Source organism: Vombatus ursinus, unplaced genomic scaffold (assembly GCF_900497805.2).
Source record: "Vombatus ursinus unplaced genomic scaffold, bare-nosed wombat genome assembly UNPS02014791.1, whole genome shotgun sequence".
In the NCBI taxonomy this organism is placed as follows: Eukaryota; Metazoa; Chordata; class Mammalia; order Diprotodontia; family Vombatidae; genus Vombatus; species Vombatus ursinus.
Window position 1 is genome coordinate 5077865 of NW_020954569.1, and position 23590 is coordinate 5101454.

The following is a 23590-nucleotide window of genomic DNA, read 5'->3' on the forward strand; positions in this document are numbered from 1 at the left end:
ATATACATTCTATTGATATAGAGCTGCTAACATTCAAATACTCAATTTGGCCGATGAGGGAATTCCATTCAGGCATCTCCATTTATCCATCACTCCCCATCCTCCATCAACCTTGAACCCCACATTATTTAGGATTCTGAAAGGGCAGGTTGATCTGTTTAAACAAATGGAAAAACTGCAATGTTTCAAAGGATCAATTGAGAACTGCCACAACCTCCTAGTACACTATAAACTCTAATCTCTGCAGCAGCTTAATCAAGCTGTTCAGCCAAAGATCTCCAATCTGTGCAATCTTATACTTTGCCTGGCTTTAGCTAAAAACTCAGGGACACAATGAGACCACATTGAGAATATCCACCTCATGATCCTTAATGAGGGCTATCTTTCTAATGCCACAGGGAAGGTATACTTGTTCTTACTATAAGCTTATATGTAGCTGTATATTTTGTGTGTGTATGCATATGTATATTTATTCTGATGGGTCTAAATAAATGTTTTTGGGATTTGAAAAAAACAAAACAAAACAAAACAAAGTCTTTCTGACTCCAGGCCCAGCACTGTATGCACTACACCACCTAGCTCTCTAGTCAGTTACCTCATCTTTAAAAGGAGGGGGTTGAATTACATGACTTCTAAGGTCCCTTCTAGCACTTAATCCTGTAAGCAGGGTCCATTGTACTTTAGCTTACAAGGCTGAAAAACAGAATTGGGTTGGGAAGGGACATGGAGGACAGAGAAAGGATAGACAAAAAGATATGGTGAAACAGTAATTCCATAAACTGTCATATTTGATATTCAATAACCTAGACAGACGGGAGACTGAAGATTAGATCATTAGAAACAACTCCAATTAAAATTTTAAAGCAACCAAAATATTCATTTTAAGAAGCTGCATGGGAGAGTTAAGGAGATATTGCTAATACATTTTTTTAGATGGAATAGGAATCTTTTTTCCTTTCAAGCAGGAGGTGAACTGGCTGAATACTCCAAGTGAATGTCTAGACTTCCATACAAAGTATGAAGCACATTAAGGACCTTTTCTTGAATAGTATCAACTTGCTCAGAAGGACAGTAGTCATCCAAACTTGACCTGTAACCAAAATTTGAATAAAATTACATATAGCTGAAGAGGGAGAAGGCTAACAAGATAAAGCCAATGAACTTTACAATGATGAAAGTCTGCCTGTGCTTTGTGATTACACTGTTAGAATTTTAAAAATAAATCAGTCCTTCCTGGAATTCACTAGAGAGGAGGGTAGGTGCATTTTATTTTGAGAGTACTTTTGTCAATTCTAACACATATGCTGTGGGTTTATGTTACTTAAAAAGCAAAAAAAAGTATAATTAGAACAGTGATTTTGGTTTGTGTTCAAGACAAAAAGCTGGTGAAGTCTGTGAACTTTCCAGAGAGCACAAAGAGAAAAAAACCAGGCACAGGAAAACACAACTTGCTACTTAGTAACTGACTTCATACCTTAAAAAAAAAATCCATTGCTTAGCCCTAGACTAAAGGAGTAAGTGGAAAGAAAAGTATAAAAATCTCAAAGCAGCTCCTCTATGACAATGATCTTCCTATATCTATCCCAGCACTGATTGGCCTTGCCTTGAGAATGAACCCATGACTACCTTCTGCTGTAGAGCACAATGACAGAGGATCAAATAGCAAAGACTGAAATCAGGCAAAGGTTTTTGTTTTGCTTTTCTTTTTGGGGGGAGGAAAAACAAGGGAATTACTTGGGCGGGTAGTTTGTTTGCAATGCTGAAAAACTTCTGACTAAAAAGTTTAGGAATCTAGCATGTCTAGCCTTAACTCTGTTCACCATTATGCAAAATTTGTTAGATAATGAAACCAATAAATAGACAGTAAAAGTCAATATCAGGAACATGTTACATAGATATTAGCAGTTAATAATCCTGTGAATTTACTCTTCAGGAAAAGAAAAAAATAATTTAGTGAGTCTTACCGGGCAATGGTCACAAGAGTAGGCTTTGGCAAGTTTTTAAGTAAATATTTTAGAGACTGTACAAGACACTCAATTTCTTGTTCTGTGCTGATATGGTGAGGAAGTTCAGAATAATCACAGGTCAGACCAGCCTGATGCACCTAACATTAAAAAAAAAAAGCCTTTAAAACGATATCTTTTCAAATGTTAAACCTTTTTTCTTTAGCATTATTATATTAAAACTTTTATTTTTTATACATTTCTAAATATAGTCCTCTTCCTTTCCTACCTGGGGGAAAAAAAAAGTTCAGCAAAACTAACCAACACATCAACTGAGTTTTAGAGCATATGCAATATTTGATACTCTGAACTTCCCATATTTGCAAAGAAGAGAGGTAGAGAGAGGTCTGCTTTCAAACAATTTTATATTCACTAAAGTCTTTGCATAGAGGTGATAGGAATTTTGTCAACAGCAATTCATTTTAATTTTTTAGGATAATAGATTTAAAGCTCAACTCTCTCTCATTCTGTAGTTGAGGAAACTAAAGCAGAGATGAAGTGATTTGTACCCAGGGTCACAAGGCAAGTAAAAAGTCTGAGATGAGATCTGAACCCAGCCCTACCTAACTCCAAGTCTAGCACTCTACCCACTATACCAAAAGATTTCAAACTTTTTCAGTCCTACAAAAATATATGAATATGAAGACAAAGAACAAATTCCTAAGAATGGTATATTAAAGGGTCAATCAAGCTGTATGATTCTGTGTGCAATAATTTCTACTTTAAAGAGTAGAGACTTTCATTAGCCCAAGTCTAGTCAATGAAATCACATTCTGAGCTGTATTCCAACAAACCAAGTAGACTAACTGAAGTTTATTGGGGGGGGGGAATGAGGGTGAGGGGCAGGGAGGATGAGGAAGAGGCTGATAACTATTTACCAATAAGAGTGCCTCATTTTCGTACTTCACTGCTTCGAATACTGACTTGTGAAAAAGGATACCTACTAGTAATCACCTCCTTTTTTGTGTATTACAATGAAAAACTTTCTACATGGAAACAAAAATGTGGTATAGGCATCCCCAACATATTGAGAGGATATGCAAAGCCAAATGTGTTGTATTTCTATATCATATAAAAATTTTGAACACCAATGATTATGAAAAATTTTCTGATTAATGGAAAATTAGAGATTCTATTTCTCATTAATTTTTATTTCTTTTTAATTCGTTTCTCTCAATAATTCATTCATACTTCCAAGGCAGAGAAACCAGTGAATCATTTGATAAAGAGCCAATCTCCCCTCTCCACCCCCCCCATGCTTTATAAAAGGCTAATTTATATTTCTCAGATGAAAATATTTACCATCTCATAGTCTGGTGTTTCTGTCCGGTTTTTCAAACTCTGAACAAGTGCAATTAAGGACCCCATTCTATAAAAAAGCACACCCCCCCAAAAAAATCCATAAGTACACAAACACCATACACATCTTAATAAATCACAATGGGAAAAGACAAATTCTACTTAAAATTTTAAATTAGGACCATTTTACAGTATGCTTGTAGCATGAAGGAAAAAAGCTGTTAATATCTTTTCATTATGTTTAAACTTAATCTGTTCTCTATTTAATACCTTAAGACTATAGAATATATAGACAGGTGAACAGTTACACTTCTAATCCCTTTAAGTTAACATTCCATTGTACCTTTAAAAAATGATTTTTACCCACAACAAATGTGATAAAAGGAAAAATAAACACAGGTTTCCTAAAATATATTTTAAAATGACAATTTACATTCAGCAAAATCCTAAAAAAATTTCTCTCTCAACAAGTACAGCCCTTTTATTTTTTCCATAAGATAAAATTCTCAAAAGGTAAAAAACCACAGTGAAAAACTTAATCATTTAATTTAATCTAGATGGAAATCTATTTGATAATCTCTCCCAGCCTCTAAAAGTAAAAAGGAGTATGGTAATAATAGCAGTAAATACTCCACTCCTCTTCACTTTACTCTACCTAGAAACAATTATAACACTTGGAGTTACATGCCCAGTACTTCACATTTACATCCTGGATTTTTCCTTTCATTATACCCCCAATTTCTGCATTCAAAATAACACTTACAGAAAATTACAAGATCTTTGCAGTTAGAAAAGTCCTGAGAGGTCATTATAGTCCAACCTACATCTGCAAAAGACAAGTGCTCATGCAGGGAAAGGAACCCTTGCTTCTAAAGGCAGCTCATTCCATTTCTGGATGGTTCTAAGCAATGAAGTGTTTTCTTCCATCAAATCTAAATTTTCCCCTTTCCAATTTCTACCCCTGGGCTCCTACTTCTGCTCTCTGGGGTCAAATCAAACAAGTCTAATCCCCTTTCAATGGGACAGCCTTTCAAATGCTGAAAGACAGTTATTACATCTCCTTTACTCCAGGCTAAACATCCCTAGTCTCTTCAATTGTATCCTCAAATAATGTGAACTCAAGGCCCTTCACAGTCCTGGTTGCTCTCCCCAAAATTTTCCAGTTTATCAATGTCTCAATTGCCTGAAACGTGGCATCCAGAATAGAAAAATGTATTCCAAATGTGATGTGACCATGACAGAATACAGAGAACTATATGGCAAAATGTTATTTAACTGGCTGTTTCCAACTTAATGGAAACTGATGTACATTTCACAGGATCATAGAATTTAGAACTAGAAAGGCTCTTAAAGGTCATTCAGTCCAACTTCCTAATTTTTTAGCAGAGGAAAATGAAGCCCAGAGAGGACAGTTGGCTCAACCAAGACTGCCTAGATAATAACTAACATAGCTTAGAGCCTAACCAGGTTTTCTGATTCTGAATTCAGGGCTCTTTTCAGCTAGCCTATGCTGAAGAAAAGTCAGAATAATCCCCCATTCTCCAAACAAACCAGCAACTAAAGGCTTAGTAAATATAAACATGAGATCATTACGCCTTAGATTTTCAATATATAATAAAAATTATGTTTTAAAATTCAACAGGCAAGAGACATTTCTTCCAATTCATTACAGAATCTGCTACTGAGCCCCTAAACCTTCTCCGTTGGTCCAAGAAAATGACAAGGAGTAAATGTAAAGTTAACTTGAGAGTTCATTATAGTTCAAAAAAGGAACCCTGAGTCTAGGGATCAGAACCACCTAATTTTGTCTTTTACTTCAGCTTGATGCCAAAGCAACCCTTCTGACTATGTCCTGCATCTCATCTCCTCTTAACGACTTCTCTTTTATTCCTTCTCTTTCTCATCTACTGTCTTCTTCTGTGCTACCTACAAAATACCTCACTTGCCCCTACCTCTCCTTCAAGACACTGTCCTATTACTCTCTTCCCATTCACATCCACACTTCTAGAAAAAGCTTGTTATGCCTGCATCTATCCTCCTCCTCACATAATTATTTCTCAATCCCTTGTAAGATGGCTCTAAATCACATCAATAGACTGATACTCTTCTTTCCAAGATTACTGACAATCTCTTAACTGCTGCAAATGTTAACCTTTTCTTACTCTTCAACTTTCCTGATCTTTTGACACTAACCACCCTCCCTCTTTAACAGTTTCTTCCTCCTTAGCTTCTATGATCCTGCACTTTCTTATTTTTCTTCCTATCTCTATGAGCCCTCCATCATCCTCTTCCTCCAGCCCCAGTAAGTGTGGGCATCTTCCCTTTAAAGCCTTCTCACTCTCACTCCCTTGGTGACCCATCAGGTCCCCGTGGATCCACTGAACCAGTTTTGTGCAAGCGACTGTCAAATCTATATTGCCAGCCCTCCTGAACTAATCTCTTCTCCAAATTTCCAACACAGAAGCTGCAATGGCAGCTGTCCCACCTATATCCTTCCTTTGTCATTCTGGCTCATTGGACCCTTGGAGCTCTGAATCATCTAGGCTTCCTGTAACAGCTCCTTTGACTAACTGGCAAGGGAGTTTGGAGATGATGCTACCCAGCAAAGGATGACACTCCCTTCTCCCTACTTCTGATCTTGGGCATGTGTGCATGCGTGTGTGAGAAGGCGATACATATTGAGATAACTATTATACACCATTACATAATAACTACATCAGAAAGGTTAAGAATCTAGATCTCAAACAAGTCAACTGTAATCAATATTTTGGGAGTCCCTTTACTTACTTTCACAAAATATGAAAGAACAAATATATTTCTCAGTTCACTGAAGACACAGAATACATACTAAAGATGCTGATGATGCCAATAACAGAGCTACAAATAAGTCATCAACATTTAACAGGCAGTAATTTTTATATTTTGAGTTTTCTTCTAAGCTACTTAAAGAAAAATAATCAGTATTTTTATGATGCTAGCTTGAAACAGCGCTGATATAAAAAGAGAAGAAACTTTTCCCCTTATACTGATGACACACTTCATAATGGCTCCTTTTTAATCTATGGACTTAACAAGATGTTTGAGTGGTGAGGGCTTTGTCAGCACAGGACCCCTGGGGAGGCCCTGCTCTATACTTTTCAAGATGCAGTTCCCTCAGCAAGAAACAATTTTTTTTCCAACTGTAGAAAAATTTACCGTTATAACAAGTTTTACTTTTTTAAACCAGGCTAACGATCTACACATATAAGCAACATGAAAAAAAGTTCTCCAGAAGATGCCAGGAGCAATAAAGAACCACCCCCCCACCTTAATTCTCACCCAGGATTTGAAGCCCATCTCTGTACCGTTTCTTCATCGTCACCATCACACAAGTCTGCAAATGCAGCTTCTAAATCTTCCAGCTGATGAACCCGACTTTCCACACAGTCTACCAAGCCCTCCTTTAAGAATGGAGTGTAAACACTGTAACTGATTTCAGAATTCAAAGAAAATCCCATTACAATGCAAATTTCAGTTCCACAAGAAAGGAAAGAGAGGGAAAGGATTCCTAAACTCCAACATAAGAATGACTTGCTTAAATTAATAAAAAAGAGCATGGGCAGTCCCTAGGAAGTTGTCAACTTAATAAGCTTCCAGTCATTCATAACATAGGGTCTTAAAGTGTTTTCTTTTTTTAATCTTCCCCCTCTCCCAAATAAAATTGGCATACCTCTGTCAGCTCTGTATCTGGCTTTTTAAAACTGTATAGTTCTTTTAAGAGCTTGTATTCTTCCTGGAAGACAAAACAAGCCCCCAGGGGAAAAAAAAGATATGTATTAAAGTATAAAACAGTTTTACAGAGAAAAACTTCTTTGGATGACTCTTTAAAGGTTATTCTAGAAAAGTCAGATGAGAAGTGATCTTCAGATTTTTACTCTAAATGGTCCAATCCTTTTCAGGGATTCTTCACAAATGATTATTATTGGAACAATGAATATAAATTAATTATGTACAAATACTTCCTGAAGCCTACAGAGTAATAAAAGCAAGTATTACTCTGAAGCATAAAATCCCTTAATTTAAATATTTTTAACTGTTCATAAATTTTACAACACAAATATTTTAAACAAGATACTTATTCATCATATAGAGATTTTCCAGATACCAAGCCGAACTTCTAAGAGCATATGAGAAATCTTGGGAGAAAAAAGGCCAGGGTATAGGATGTATTTCAGTCAGTGAGCTCCTATACACACAGGGACTGATGTCTACTGCAGTTTTATGAAAGACTGAGGGAGAAAAAGTCCTCCCACTATGTGCTCAAGTGCAAGACTGCCAGACCACACCACTTACACAGCAGAGCCTATGTGGCACCATAATCCCACTTGGGAATATGGGCAGCAGAAAGGGCCTTAGAATACATGTCCAAGCATTCTCTACTATGACGGCTCTCTAAGGAGTTCTGATTGCTACTTAGAAATTTCTGATAGCTGCTGGTCACAGAGGCCATTGGCTCCAGGTGAATGATTCTCCACTTGAACACAACATACGTCTGGTTCCAGCAGAGAAATGGGGAGAGCTGTAGATAGAAAATTTTCACCTTTTTTTGTAGTTCCAGAGGGCATGATGCACTGTGCTCTATAGCAAGAAGGGGAAAATCAGGATGATGGATATTAGACCAACACTGAATATAAGCCTGTATTATAAAATCTTAGTGACCTTTAATGTTACACCAGAGTGTTCTGTCATCTAAGTGACTCATAACTGCTTCCTATGTATATTCATGGTGTAAAACAGTAAAATGGAGCACTGATATATATATGAGTATTTTTGGCTTCTGACAATTCAAGTTATAGATTAAACCACCTCTCCAAACATTAAATTTAAATTCTAAATGGGATACAAATAATATGTGATCCTTAAAAAAAAACTCATTAAAATTTAATGGCTTCCCTCACTTTAAAGTTAATACTTTTCCAAAGTAGGTCTAGAATAACAGTTAAAAGTAAATTAAAGGCATGGAATATTAGTCCATTTGATTGGATAATGTCACCATTGTCATAATAATGCCATAAATGCAGTTATGCCTTGGATTCTTGCATAATCTTAACTAGAACTCACACTGCCTTGCCTCTGTGATCTCACAAAGCAACCTAACAATCCCATGCTTCTAGGTAGTTAGTTTCTCCTTGGGTTGGTTTAGTGACAATGATGCATGAACCTAAGAAGTTATCTTTAGATGATAAGAAAGACTCTTTGAAAAACGCGAACCCATTTCCCACCCTACGTCCTGCTGTATGTCTTTAGTCACCCACACTAGTATATTTACCTGAGAGAACATTTCTTTGAAGGGATTCTTGACTGAAAAAAAATCTAAGTCAACATCTAAAACAAAGGCATCTCCTTTCTTTAGAATCTGGAGAATCTCCCTAGCACTGGTTCTAGTTTGGCAGTCCTGAGTTTCAGAATAGCTTGAAATTGCTGGTGCTACGCAAGTTTGGGGAGCCAATTGTGATCCTGTATCCTTTTCCATTTCTTCTGCTTTTTGATCTGGACAAAGTCCTTCTGAAGAGGAAGAGTTCGTCAGTGCAGTGCTTTGTGACCCTTCTGAAGCTAACTTCAGCCTCTTAGCAGAAGGCACTGCTCCACTTTCCTCTTGACTGCTGACCAGCTGGGAAGGATTTACCAGAATTACATCCAACTCTAAAGGCTTTGGGTTCTCCAGCTGATCTTCAGAAACGTAAAGACCATCACTTAAGAAGTAATGATCTGTACTTGTAACCCTGAATCACAAGAAAACAATTTCCAAAGTGAAAAATGGGAAAATATGCTAAAATTTCAGTGTTCATGGTAGACCAGGAGACATCTAAAAACATAATATAGAAAAGCTAAATTTGGAGAAGAAATTTTCATAACTTGTAAAGTAATACCTTTAAATAAAATCTAGTATTTGAATTCAATGAACATGAGTGGTTGAAATATCAACATATTCTTAAGTTTTTAAAAAACAAGACAAGCATCAACTAATTAGCACAACCAGACATTTCCCTAGAACAACTGTCATTCAAGTAAAAATACATTTTATTTACTTTTTTTCCTCTGTAACGGGAATTTAACTTAGGTCCTTTAATGACCAAAGTCTCCTTTTTCTATAGCATCATTCATTGAATTAAAAAAAAAATAAAAAAAGAACACAAATGGATACAAATCTTTGAATTACTTGATAAGAAACCATATATAAAAGCATCCTTTACAGTCTAAAGAGGAAATAAAATTTCCACACTAACTGAAAGCTATACTAGCATATTCATAAGTGTTCTGAAGGAGAATATTTTAAAATACAACTGTACAACTTTCACTTAAAAGTTGGAAAGGCAGCCTAGTACAATGGAAAGAAGATAGGAGTGGAGAGTGTGAATCTGATTAGGGCTCAAATCCCAGGTCAGACATTTATTATCTGTGAGACCTGTGGCTTATTAGATGAGATCTCAGGTTCTTTTCTATTTCTAACATTCTGGATTAGTGTTAAATTCATGTTCTTTTAGAGAATTTAGCCAAATTTCGTTGACTATACTTCACATATATTTTGCCTTGAGGATCAACAAAGAAAGAACCCTGAGATGAAAAACTTGGGCTAGGCAATCTTTGAGATGCCTTTTAGCTAGCAGATCTGGTGATTTTTTAAGAACAGTCAATACTATTCCCACCCCCCCCCCCCCACCCCAAAGCATGTGTTGAACATCTAGCTTAAAGGGCTTGTGATTTCATTAGTGTGACAATTCAATTTGAGGAAGTAGAATACAAGCTGTGTATAACAAAGAATTAAGAGAACTGCCAGAGGCTCAGAAAAGTTTAGTGACTTGCCCATTACACTCAAGCTAATAAGTGTCAGGTCAGAGGTAGAATTCAAGCCCAGAATCTACCTGACTCCAAGCCTGGCACCCTAGACATATAATCATATTTCATTTTTATTAAGTCTGTTGGCTATCAGGTCAGGCTCACATTTTACAACATTAATTCTATAAGTTGTCCTACATACAACAGGAAAATCAACAATTTTTTTAATGTATATAAAAATACTGCCAGTACAACTTATATTTTGTGTTATAAAAAGTAGTATTTTAATGGCTTAAAGTATTTTATCTAGCCATAAATGTTTTGATATTCCAAAAGTATTATATTGGTAATACAAGATATATAGCAAAGTTTGTTGTACTGGTGTACATAATATAAACTGTGTATAACACATGCTATGATAGACATAATTTATTATATATTTTACACCTCTAAATTGTTTATAATTAATGATCTTGAAGGGCCACTCCAGCTCTAAATATGTGATCGTAAGATAGAAAATCTAATGCTATAATCAGTGTTGGTAACTGAATGAAAATGGCTGAAATAGTTAAATACAAGTGGAAAAAAAGGAATACTTTTATTTAGTAAGTTTATCTCTGACATAAAGACCTAGTTTTACCTAAAAAAGTGTATCTGGTCACTCAATTGTTGATGACAAAACAGTATGCAGTAATAAAAAGAGAAAAACAGCAACACATTATTTTTTGTGTTTTTTTTATGTTATCTTGAAAGCAAAAATACACCAAAATTTACACATTAAAATACAAATTAGCAAACAGGAAACATTTAATACTGGCAATGGTTTCAGAAAAGAATGATGAAATGGGAGTCAGAAGACCTGGCTTCGAACATTTAATCCCTCTAAGCCTAAATTTCCTCATAAGTAAAATGAGGATAATACTATTTGCATTAGCTCTCATAGTGTGAGAGAAAACTAGTTTTTAACTGAAAAACACTAGATAAATAAATTATCAGTGAGACAAAATGAGAAAACATTTGGAAAGGAAAATGAAATAAGAAAAAAGGATCTAATGTTGTATATTACATACACTATAATATAATAGGTTCTGCATTATTTAATCAAATGGCCAAAGGGACACAGCTTGTCAAAAAATTAAAGGGAATTAATGATATCACTCATGAGATAAAACAAGATTAGAATTCAGAGTTCTATTTCAGAACAAAAAATTGTAATTTAAAAGATCTGAACATCAACTTAAATTTAAAGGCAAAATATAAAAGTACTATGTGCATGTGTGAATTTAGTAAGTGCATTTGAGTGGTAGAGAGAGACTGGATGCAAATACCAGGTCTGACAATTACTAGCTGTTTGGTTCAGGCCAAGACACTGTACCTATCTAAGCCTCAGTTTTCTCATCTGTGAAAGGAGATATTAGTACTTACATCACAAGGCTGCTGGGAGGAGGGCCCTCTCTAAGCTTTCCAAGGCTACAAAGATATGAGCTACTATCACTATCCTATTTAGCTATAACTAAAAGACATATGAAGCATTTAATCCTTTTCATACCTACAGAAATGATAATGTGTTACCTGATGGTTGTAGTGGAGGTGTCTTTGCCCACTAAAAAACAATGTTTGCCCTCCTTGATTTGCTGAGCCCATGATGGATGGAGCCATATTACATGAGAAAAATGACCTGCATAAACTACAGGCATAATCCAGTTCTCAATACTCAATTCCCTAGAAAATAAATGAAAGAAGAAACATTTAAGTTATAAATTACAAAAATTTTCATTTAAATCAATTTAAATCTAGTTATAAAAATACATACTTTTACCAACATCTGCTTGGTTTACTTTAAATTCCAAACTATAGAAAATTGCTACTGAAAGAAATGAAAATAAAAGAAGTACAGTCCTCCCCCTAAGGATCAATACCCCTCCAAAAAAAAAAAAAAAAAAGAAGTGTGGTAGTGGGAAACTATAAGTGGTCATTTGTAAAAGTAAAAAGAAAAGAAAATATATAGTCACAGAAAAATGTTGAAGAAAATCTCAGCAGAATGAAGTTGGATTTGTGTCAGAAATGCAAGGATAATTCAACATTAAGAAAGTAATCAACAACAATTATTTTTAAAAGAGAGTAATGTGGCTCAGGAGATAGAGGACAGGCACCAGAGTCAGGAAGACCTGTATTCAAGTGACATCTAACATAGGTTTAATGACTTTAGGAAAGTCACAATCTCTCAGTCACTAAGGCAACTCTCTAATGCTATAAGCACAAAGTAGGGACCTCTATGCATAAGGAGGTGGGAAAGTGTGAGGATAGAATTTCCTCATCAGAAATTCAAAATACCAATGAAATCACAGGTCTAGACAAAAACAAAAACAACACAGACTATTTGATTGTATCAGTAGATGAAACACAACATATATAGATAATTTAATTATTGTGAGTGTGTAAATGTGTGTTTTTTCCCAAAAGTTAGCATTATTTGCAAGGGAGAAACACTAGAAGCTTTCCTAGTAAATAAAGGAGTAAAGGAAAAATGCCCCTTTCCCCACTGTTATGTAACATAGTCCTACAAACGTCAGCCCTAGCAGTAGACAAGAGAAAGAAAGTAAAGGCATAAGCATAGTTGAAAAAGAGACAAAATGAATCTCCATTTGCAGATAACATGATGGTTTCCTTGGACAATCTTATAAAGCAAAGAAATGGAGACAATTATAGCTTGGATAAAGGAGAATACAAAATAAATACATGAAAATAAACAGTATTTCTATATATCAACAACAAATAAAACAGAAAATAATGTTAATTTGTGGTTTTCTAAGTAAATATGTGGCTGTGGGGATTTGTTTCTATTTGAGTTTGACCCCTGTGATATAAGAGATAATCAGGAAATGCAAGATCAGAAAAGGAAGTGAGTGGACAAGTAGAAAAGGGAAGGATAACAGATGGTTAGTCAGAGTGTTCCACTGGTACCACACAAATGTACAAAAACCTAGAAGAAGGCCCAGAACACATTGGTTGAACTCTCCATGGAGGATCTTTGAAGACTACTAGCAAGAGAAAGAGGATGAGATGGAATGGATTGACTCCAACTTGCAACAAGAAGGGAGTACCATAATATTAAAGCTCACATAACCAATGAGATAATAAGGTATATTATTTATGATGGACAGCTTCATTCTTTTTCCTACAAACTTGTTGTGACATATCCTGTCATATTTTGGGGATGTTATAAGGGAGATTTAGGTTTCAGGTAAGGAGTTAGGGCCTTTGAGGTCTCTTCCAACTGAGATTCTCTAACTCAGAAAATAAGGATCATAACTGAATTTATATAAGAAAACTTCTGCTAACAGTATTTTTACTGAACCAGTCTCTAACCTAAGAATGCTTGGAGCTGCACAAAGCTGGCCTAGAGATGGGAGTGCCAGTAATCAAGTAGTTTAATTAATCAATTTCAGAATGAGGAATGTTCTTCTAGCTGAAGTAAAAACACAGGCTATGTACTTAAATCACAATTAGGGAAGGTGAATTACAAACGATAATTTAGAGATTTCCCACGAGAAACCTACAAGTCTCACAAAACAACAATTCTGGAGTCAAGTCTTTGGGGGTTATGACCACTCACAGGACCAGAGTTCTGTGATGGGAACAAGTTCTACAATCTCAGATTCCCTTCACTTAAGGTCCAGTGATTGTGAGTGGTGTCAGAGTTTTGATTAATCAGTTCAAGCTGCATTGTGAGCTGACTCCCAAGCCAGAGAGGTAGCTCTTAAGAAAACTAATTTATTGGAATATTCATTACACATAACATATTGAGTAATATGAAAATTATAAATTCCTTTCTCACTTCTCAAACTGTCCATGACCTATGACCTAGACCTCTACAACAGGATGTATACCTGAAAGAGCTCAAAGACAGAGGAAAAACCCCAAACCACAAAACAAAGTAGATGCCCATCTTTTGGGGAGTGACTGAACAAATTGTGTTATATTACTATAATAGAATATAATTTGATGTTGAAAAATGACAAACATGAGGAATTAAGAAAAACATTGGAAGATTTGTATGGACCAGAGCAGAGTGAAAGGGAATAATAATAATAAAAATAATAAATTGAATTATAACAGCAGCTCATATTTACTTGGGCTTTAAGGTTTGCAAAGTATTTTGTATACATTATGAAAACACTAAAAAGCAGTTCAAAAGATTGCTTTGCTTAAAATTTTTTTAAAATAAGCACTTATTTTCTCTCTCTATCCCTATTAAAAAAGCAAAAAGAGAAAAGTAACTTCCTTATAACAAATATGTATAGTCAAGGAAAACAAATATCCACAATGGCCATATCCAAAATGTATGTTTTATCCTACATTTGAAGTCCACCTTTCTGTCAGGAAGTGGGTAGCATTGCTCAACCCTGGTTCTCTGGAATCTTGGTTGGTCACTGAATCAATCAGGAACTCTGATTATTTGTAAATGCTCAATCTCAACCCTAGAGAACTGGTAACAAAACCATCTCTTCATTCTTTTAGTAGTGCAGTAGGATAAGCAGAAGAATATGACACTATATCAGATATAATCTTATATCTGTTGGTTTTGCTTGCATGTATTTCTTTTTAACACAAGAGGGCACATGGAGGATGGGGAAGAAACGCAGAGAGACAATGGGGTATAAAAACAAGAGGCACAATAAATCTAAAACCAAAAAAGACTGTGACTACTTTTCCACAAAACACAGCACATTACAAATGGCACAGAAAGTTATATGCTCGAGCTTTCACTCCACTCTTGTGAGTTCTGTAATTCAAAGCAAAGGAAAAAAACAAACAAACCAAAAACATATGCTGTGGTTTGATTTGACTCAGGGCAAGTTAAACTTTAAAGACAATTCTACTTCCTTAGTTACACAACATCTATAGAAAAAACTAAGTTTCAAACACATGAGAAATGACTAATATTGAATATATACTACCCGAAGAGAGTTTCCTTGTCAAACACAGTATCTGCTGGCATATTCACAGGAATAAGGAGGTCAGGATGTGAATCAAAATGAACAAAGGTTATGTTACTGGCAGGAAGATGTTTCGAGCCAATAGCTCGGTATATGAAAGGCAAGACCTGGAAGAGATAAATGGACGCATAAATGCATTGAATTGGCTTAGAGAAAAAAAAACATAAATGTATATTACTACAAACTAAAAAAACCTTAATACCATAAAAAGATAAATTTTAAATGGGAGAGATGTAGTATTATTGTTGATGATGTCCAAATTGCTATTTCTAATCAGTGCATTTGTATTCTACTCCTGCCTCTAGCAAAAACTACTTGTGTGATCTAGAAGGACTACTTAACATCTTTGGGACTTATGTCTTCTCGTTTATAAAATAAAGGTATTGAAATGGTTGATGTCTAAGGTGTTTTTTTTTCAACTCTAAAATTCTATGATTCTGTACCTAGAATGGAAGATCTTATTTTCTGATTCTTCCCTCCTATCCTCCTGGAACCCTATTAACTAACTTCTGCTTACAATTATTTCTCTAGTATATACAGGTTCTGGTGATTTAAGGCCAAGGCTTCTTAAAAATATTAGTTACAGATCTAGGGTGGTGACTGTCTGCTGAACAGGTAAAAACAAAACAATATACAAATTAGATTTTTAAAAGAATGAATGAATCACAGCTTTAAAAAGTTCAATATTACAGTCCTACTGGTTGCTACACTCAGCCTGAGATCAAGGTCCAAATACAGAGCAGGGAGTCTGCCCTTTTTCTTTCATCTACTGGGAATGAAAAGGCCATCTACAATAGGTGCCTCCACTCTCTCTCTTAATCCCTTACAGTCTGGCTTCTGATCTTATCATTCTGTCCAAACTGCCCTCTCCAAAGTCACTAATGATCTCTTAGTTGCAAAATCCACTGACCTTTTCTCAATCCTCATTCTCCTAGATCCCTCTTCAGTCTTGAACACTGTGGATCACTCTCTCCTTGATACTTAAAAAGTTTACTGATTGGAATGACTGCTAAGAAGGATACATTCCTTCCTTTTGTATTAGACTAAGGGCCTCCTCTTGACACATGTTCATGGACTTCTGAAGGTGTGTCTCACTCTGAGGGAATAAACTACAATTCTGAACTCTATCTCTCTGCTACTTGGCTACTTACTGGCATTACCAGTCAATGTACCCCAGAACAATTTTGTAATAACCCCATCTATATTTTCTTTTTTCTTGGTTGTTTGCAAGCTCTCTCCCCCATTAGATTGGAAGCACCTAGACTGTTTTGCCTTTCTTTGAATCTGAAGCTCTTAGTGCAATACCTGATACATAGAAGACATTAATAAATATTTGATTCATTCTTGACTCTGATGCAGGTTCTCTATTCATTACTCCATGCAGACCCTAAAGAGGAATCCCTACAAATCTCAAATAAAAGTAATGTGAGTAGTCCTTAAAATCATTAATACCACAGATCAATCAATTAACATTTCTTAATCACCCACTAAGTGCCAGGCACTCCGCCAAGCGCTGAGGATACTACAAAAAGACACAAAAGACAAATTCTGCCCACAAGGGGCTTACAATCTAATGGAAAAGACATGCAAAAGAAAAACTACAAGCTATACACTGGACAAACAGCAAATAAAAGAGATCGAAAGCTCTGGCATTAAGAGGGGTTGAGGAAGGTTTCCTGTACAAAGTGGGTTTTAGCTGGGGCTCAAAGGAAGCCAGGGAGGGGGAGCATTGCAGGCACGGGGGGACGTGTGGAGAAAATGCCCGGGGACAGGGGTCCCCGGAACCGGCCTGGGGCAGGGTCAGTGTTACTGGGGGGACGCGGCCGTGGGAAGGGTGGGGGCCGGCTCCGGGAGCCAAACACAACATTTTGTACTTGATCCTGGGGCTAAGAGGGAGTCACTGGAGTTTACTGAGTCTGGGGGTGACAAGGTCGGAGCTGCGCCCCGGGCTCCGAGCTCTTACCTCCTGGTGATCCTCCACCACCCACACGGGTAACTTCGGATAGAGCCTGAGCGGGGGCCGCTCGCCGGGGCACTGAGTCATGTTTGTCCGCGCTCAGAACTTCAAGGTCTCCAGAGTTCCGAGATGGAACCTCAGGCTTGCGAACGTTCCATGGGAGGACGAGAAAGAAGAGCTACGGGGAGAAATCTACAGGACCAAAACGCACGAAAACACACAGACAGTAAGGAAGAAGCGGAAATACTAGCTCTCACCCGGATGTGGAAGGAGAAAAGGCGGGCCAACCTTACTTGGCTCGCCCCGCCCCGTGAGGGACGCCCAGCGCTGATTGGATCTTCTAGACTTTACTCTTCCTGACACAACACCCTCCTTTACCAATTTCAGAGGGAACCTGGAGCGCATGCACCTGCTGCAAGGCTGCCTAGCGCGCCGCAGTCCTGCCCTTTACACCCTGGCTTCCGGTTCCGGAGCTGCGGACTCGCCTGCCGCAGCCTCGGCCCGCGGGGCTCCTCCCTGTTTTCCCCTGTGGCGGCTGCGGCAGCGGCGGCTGGCGTTCCCAGGGCCCCGGCTTCGCCCCCCGCCACCCGGCTCCCCCGGGAGCGCCCTGTAGGTAAGAAGCGAGGCCTGGATGGAACATGGTTTGCGGGAGTCTGTTCCAGGACGCGCTGTCCGCCGGCCGTCTCCCGGAGGCGGGGTGGGAGGATGCCGGCGGGGGCCGGGCTCGCTCCTCGCCGCGGTGGGGCTTGGAGCTGCCCCCTGCCCCTCTCCGGCCTAAGTGATCCTCCGCCACTCCCGCCCAGGAATCCGGGGACTAGGGAAAGTGACCCCCAGGGATGCCTCTGAAGGCGTGGGGGTGGGCCGGCGGCGCTGGCGACCTCAGATTTCTCTTCTTTGATTCATAGGTTGCCATGGGCAAAGAATTCATCACCCAATGGACAGCCTGCTGGTGATGAGCCTCTGTGCGGAGCTGGGTTGGTCCTTGAAAAGCAGTCAGTCAGCTTTTTGTTGTCGCTGCATGCATGCGCATTACATAAATAACCCCTCCTTTAGCCCTAATCTCCTCTAAGGGGTCTGTCTAGAGAGCTGGCCCTGCTTTCCAGATGGCTTACTTTGGGGGCGGGTGGGGGCAGGTAATTTTCTCATTTGATGGTTTTGGAATTTTCCAGTTCATGCGTTAGTTTACTGTGTCTTTGAAAGTTTAATTTAGTGATCGTTTCATTTATAAATTTAAAAATTTCAAGAAGTGTAGTGTATGGATGGAAGTGTTAGAGTCAGGAAGATGTAGGTTCAAATCCTTTTTTTTTAAAGGAGTAGCTGGGCAAGTTACATGACATCGCTCAGTTTTAGTTTCTTCATCTATAAAATGGGGATAATAGTACTTAGCCTTTCTGGGTTGTGGTGAGGATCAAATGAATTAACATATGTAAAATGCTTTGCAGTCCTTAAAGTGCCATATAGAGCACTGTTTTGAGATTATTGTTGTTATATGTTGAGCTATTTCGTTGTAGACAAGGCAGTGAGGAAAGCACCATACAAAATTGCTATAAAAGTATTTCTTCCCATGCAGTAAAAATTTCTGTCGTATTTAGATAGTTGTGATTTCTGTATCTATATAGCCAGTCTTATTTTCTCTCCTGAAGTTCATTCCTGCCTTACTAAACTGCCTAGTTGACATGTCAAACAGAATGTCCATAAAATCAACATGACGAAAACTCAACTCATCCCATTAAATGTAAGCTCCTTGAGAGTAGAGATTGATTCCTTCTTTGTGTTTGGATCCCTATTGCCTACCATAGTGCTGGACACATAGTAGACAGTTAAATGCTTGTTGACTGATTAACCTTCCCCCAAAATTAATGAAGCTTCTGAACCTCTCTATTTCTGTTAGTACTATTATCCTTACAGTTACTCAGGTTTGCAACCCTAGTGCATTCTTGACTAACTCCTCACTCTCATTTATTTTTTTATGGTAATTTTTATTTATTTTTTTGTTTTCAACATTTACTTCCACAAGATTTTGAGTTCCAAGTTTTCACCCCATCTTGCTCCTTCCCCCACCCCAAGATGGCATGCATTCTAAATACCCCTTCCCCTAGTCTGTCTTCCCTTCTATCTCTCCCCCCCCTTCTCTTATCCCCTTCCCCTTCAATTTTCCTGTAGGGCAGGATGGATTTCTGTACCCCATTTCCTGTATTTCTTATTTCCCAGTTGCACGTGAAAACATTTTTTTTGAACATGTGTTTTTAAAACTTTGGGTTCCAAATTTTCTCCCTTCGTCCTTCCCCATCCACCCTCATTGATAAGGCAAGCAACTAAATATAGGTTATATATGTGCGGTTATGCAAAGCACTTCCATGGTAGACATGCTGTGAAAAACTAACTCTATTTCCCTTAATCCTATCTTGCCCACCCATTTATTCTCTTCTTTTTTTTGACCCTGACCCTCCTCAGAAGTATTTGCTTCTGATTACTCCCTTTCCCAATCTGCCCTCCTTTCTATCATTCCCCTACTGTCTTGTCCCCTTCCCACCCTATTTTCCTATAGGGTAAGACAGATTTCCACACCCAATTGAGTGTGTATGGTATTCCTTCCTTAAGTCAAATTCTATGAGAATAAGATTCACTCATTCCATCTCACCTTCCCTTGTTTCCCCTCCACTGTAAGAGCCTTTTCTTTTCTGTTTTTTTTTTGTGTGTGTGTGGGGGATAATTTACCCTGTTCTACCTCTCCCTTTCTTCTTCTCCTAGTATATTCCTCTCTCACCCCTTAATTTTATTCTCCAGATATGACCCCTTCATTTTCAACTCAACCCTGTGCCCTCTATCTAAATCTATATATACGTACATATAATTTTTTCCCCTCCAACTAATCTAATACTGACAAAGGTCTCATGAGTTACAAATATCATCTTTCCATGCAGGAATGTAAACAGTTCAACCTTTATAAGTCTCTTATGATTTCTCTTTCCTGTTTACCTCTTCATGTTCCACTGGAGTCTTGTATTTGAAAATCATATTTTCTATTCAACTCTGGTCTTTTCATCAAGAATGCTTGAAAGTCCTCTATTTCACTGAATGACCATTTTTTCCCCTGCAGGATCATACTCAGTTTTACTGGGTAGGTGATTCTTGGTTGTAATCCTATCTCCTTTGCTCTCCGGAATATTATATTCCATGCCCTGTAGTCCCTTAATGTAGAAGCTGCTAAATCTTGTGTTATCCTGATTGTGTTTCCACGATATTTGAATTGTTTCTTTCTGGCTCTTTGCAATATTTTCTCCTTGACCTGGGAACTCTGGAATTTGGCTACAATATTCCTAGGAATTTTCCTTTGGGGATCTCTTTCAGGAGGAGATCGGTGGATTCTTTCCATTTCTATTTTGCCCTGTGGTTCTAAAATATCAGGACAATTTTTCCTTGATAATTTCTTGAAAGATGATGTCTAGGCTCTTTGTTTAGATCATGGCTTTCAGATAGTCGAATAATTTTTGAATTATCTCTCCTGGATCTATTTTCCAGGTCAGTTGTTTTTCCAGTAAGATATTTCACATTGTTTTCTAATTTTTCATTCTTTTGGATTTGTTCTATAGTGTCTTGATTTCTCATAAAGTCACTAGCTTCCAGTTGCTGTATTCTAATTTTTAAGGAAGTATTTTCTTCAGTAATCTTTTGGACTTCATTTTCCATTTGGCCAATTTTGCTTTTTAGGGCATTCTCCTCATTGACTTTTTGGACCTCTTTTGCCATTTGGGTTAGGCTATTTTTTAAGGTGTTATTTTCTTCAGTATTTTTTTGGGTCTCCTTTAGCAAGCTGTTGACTTGTTTTTCATGATTTTCTTGCATCACTCTCAGTTTTTCCTTTACTTCTCTTACTTGCTTCTCAAAATCCCTTTTGAGCTCTTCCAAGGCCTGGGACTGATTCATATTTTTCTTGGAGGCTTTGGATTGTAGGACCTTTGGCTTTGTTGTCTTTTTCTGGTTGTATGTTTTGATCTTTTTTGTCACCAAAGTAAGATAATATAGTCTGACTCTTTTTGCACTGCTTACTCATGATCCCGGCCAATTTCTTGAGTTTTAAACTCTTTGTTAAGTTTAAAGTCTGCTTCCAGTGTGGAGAATGTACTGTCCCAAGCTTCGAGGGTTTGTACAGCTGTTTTCAGAGGTACTTCTAGGGACCTGTAAATTTTCAGTTCTTCCAAGGTGGTATGATAAGGGGGGAGGTGTTTTCTCTCTACCACCACAACAAGGTCCACCACGCTAGCGCTCTTCCTCGCCCCAGGACCACCCCTCATAACTGTGACCCAGATCCAAGCACGGGCAAAGCAAGAGATTCCTGCCTTAGCAGTGGCAAAGAGATCCCTGCAATCCTCCTCTGATCAGCCACTTGATTTCCCCTCAGTCTGTGGCCAGAAGCTCAGGAGGCAGCCACTGCCCCGGGCCACACTCGAGACTTGAGGCTGAGACCTAGCTCCTCTCTAACCCCAGTCACAGACTTTTCCCACTGACCTTCAAAGTTGTCTTTGGCGTTCAGGGGTTGAGAAGTCTGGAAACCGCCACAACTGCCTGCGATTCAGTCTCTGAGGCCTGCACCAGGGTCTGCAGCCTGCGTGCCCACAATGAACTGCGCTCCTCTCCCTGCCCAGTGCGGTATACCTTTCCAATCAACCATCCAGGCTGTCTTTGGCTGGAAATTTGTTTCACTCTGTCTTTTTGTGGGTTCTGCTGCTATAGAATTTGTTTAGAGCCATTTTTTATAGGTATTTGGAGGGGTTTGGGGGGGAGTGCTCAAGACAGTCACTGCTTTCCGTCTGCCATCTTGGCTCTGCCCCCCTCTCTCATTTATTTTATAAATCTCATCAGTTGTCAACTCTTGTACTTCTACCTCCACAATTGCTCCTCCTCTCCAGTTGTCCTGTTTCTGTTGTCTTTCAGGGCTTTATGAGGTCTCAACTAGACTTGAAATAGCCTACTAGTTGGTCTCTCAGGTCTTCCTACTTGCGTTCATCATTCCGTTCTCCACACAGCTGCCCAAGTGATTTTCCTAAAGTATAAGGCTGACCATGTCACTCCACTACTGAGTAAAATCCTGGTGACTCCCCAAGATCAAATTAAAACTCTATTTGGATTATAAAACCTTTCACAAATTTGTTTCAATTTAACTTTCTGCCTTATAAGTTACTCCCTTTCATATATACTGTGGTTCAGCCAAACTTGCCTTCTTAGTGTTTTTCACATACGATGCTTGAAATCCTTTATGTGCCTCTCTGTTGACTGGGCCCCGTTGCCTGGAATAGACTCCCTTGTCATCTCCAGCTCTTACAGTAAGAATCCCTAGTTTCATCAAAGCTCAACATCAGGGCCACATACATGATGCCTGTCCTGATCCCAGCTGCTAGTGCCTTTCTGCCAAATTTGCCTCATATTTCCCCTGGTTAGAATGTACACTCCTTAAGATCTAAAACTTTTACTTTTGTCTTTTAATATTCAGTCTAGCACATTGACTGGTACATAGCAGATGCTCAATCAGTGCTTATTGATTGATTGGCATATGGAATACTGGTATATAAAATACTTACGCCAACTTTGTGAGGTTGATCGTGTGAATATCACTAACTCCATTTTACAAATGAGGAAACTGAAGCTCTAGTAAATTTTTTTGCCTAAGTGACTTAGGGAGCCATTGGCAGAGATAATACTCAAACCCAAATCTTCTAATTCCAAGTCAATTGTTCCTTCTACTATAACACTGTGCTTATAGATAAGCATGTGCCTGTAATGCTATGCTTATGGAGAAGCATATAATAAAAATGTACAGAGATAAACTTGTTTACTATTGTAATCTCTAGAATTCAGTTTCCTCATCTGTAAAATCAGGATGTTGGATTATCATCCAAAAAAAAAAGCATTTTATTTAGCACCTTCTGTGTAGAAACATGAAGATTAATTATGGCTCCTCTTTGCACACTTAAAATTTTTAAGCTTTAAAAATTTTATTTCACATGTGTTTTGACTTTTCGCATATGTTTTGACCTTTTGGGAGTAGTGGTAATAAAGTTTAGGCTTTGAGGAGAGCGGTGGAAACCAAGGAAAGGTGATGAGGGCAAAGTGCAGGATATGAAGGTGAGAGACCCAAATGTAGTGATGCATGAGAAATGTTAGGAAAAGGTACTGAAAATGTAACACTGAAATGAGGGAACATTCAGTGTAAAAGTCATTCTTGAATGAGAAATTCCACTGGATCTGTGACCTTATTCATTCAAAAGTACCCTCCAGCAATGCAGACTGCAATCATCTATCCCTTGCTTGTCCTATATGACTTTTATCTATGTCCTCTAAAAAGTTTTCTATAGGGTGTCCGCTTAAGAAGTTGGAGGCCTTCATTTCACTTGACATTACTCGATTGTCAATGGAACGCTGGCAGCCTGTCATCCCTTGTTCTTGCCTCATGAATAGCCCATATTCTCTTGCTATCACAGTTTCTTGATGACATCTTTTACTACTGTTTTTCAGAG

General features: G+C 38.0%; 2 protein-coding genes across 8 annotated transcripts in view; one reads left to right on the forward strand and one right to left on the reverse strand.

Moving 5' to 3' along the window:
* Window positions 1-575: 575 nt before the first annotated feature.
* CUNH5orf22 (chromosome unknown C5orf22 homolog) lies at window positions 576-17318 on the reverse strand. Its single transcript, XM_027868752.1, has 9 exons — window positions 17082-17318; window positions 15080-15225; window positions 11691-11840; window positions 8611-9064; window positions 7012-7074; window positions 6621-6742; window positions 3306-3372; window positions 1965-2104; window positions 576-1090 (listed from the first exon to the last, which is right to left on the reverse strand). The coding sequence occupies exons 1-9, from the start codon at window positions 17160-17162 to the stop codon at window positions 958-960; spliced, it is 1356 nt and encodes a 451-aa protein (XP_027724553.1). The 5' UTR covers window positions 17163-17318; the 3' UTR covers window positions 576-957.
* A 309-nt stretch (window positions 17319-17627) lies between these two features.
* The window catches only part of DROSHA (drosha ribonuclease III), a 112301-nt gene continuing 106338 nt past the window's right edge, over window positions 17628-23590 (forward strand). For 4 of the 7 annotated variants that reach the window (XR_003569689.1, XM_027868869.1, XM_027868873.1 and 1 more), the window contains exons 1-2: window positions 17628-17688; window positions 17981-18049. The gene's annotated coding sequence lies outside the window, so the exon portion shown is untranslated. Of the gene's footprint in view, window positions 17689-17980; window positions 18068-23590 lie in introns of all 7 variants that reach the window. The other 3 variants (XM_027868870.1, XM_027868871.1, XM_027868872.1) reach the window with 3 other exon arrangements.

Bases quoted from the DNA above. Each gene is read 5' to 3' on its own strand.
- CUNH5orf22 (XM_027868752.1), bottom strand. From the start codon at position 17,162: ATGACTCAGTGCCCCGGCGAGCGGCCCCCGCTCAGGCTCTATCCGAAG. The intron at 3,373-6,620 runs GTGAGAATTAAG...GCTTTTTTATAG, and splicing joins AGATGGGCTTCAAATCCTGG to AATGGGGTCCTTAATTGCAC. The intron at 1,091-1,964 runs GTAAGACTCACT...TTTTGGTTACAG, and splicing joins ACTCTTGTGACCATTGCCCG to GTCAAGTTTGGATGACTACT.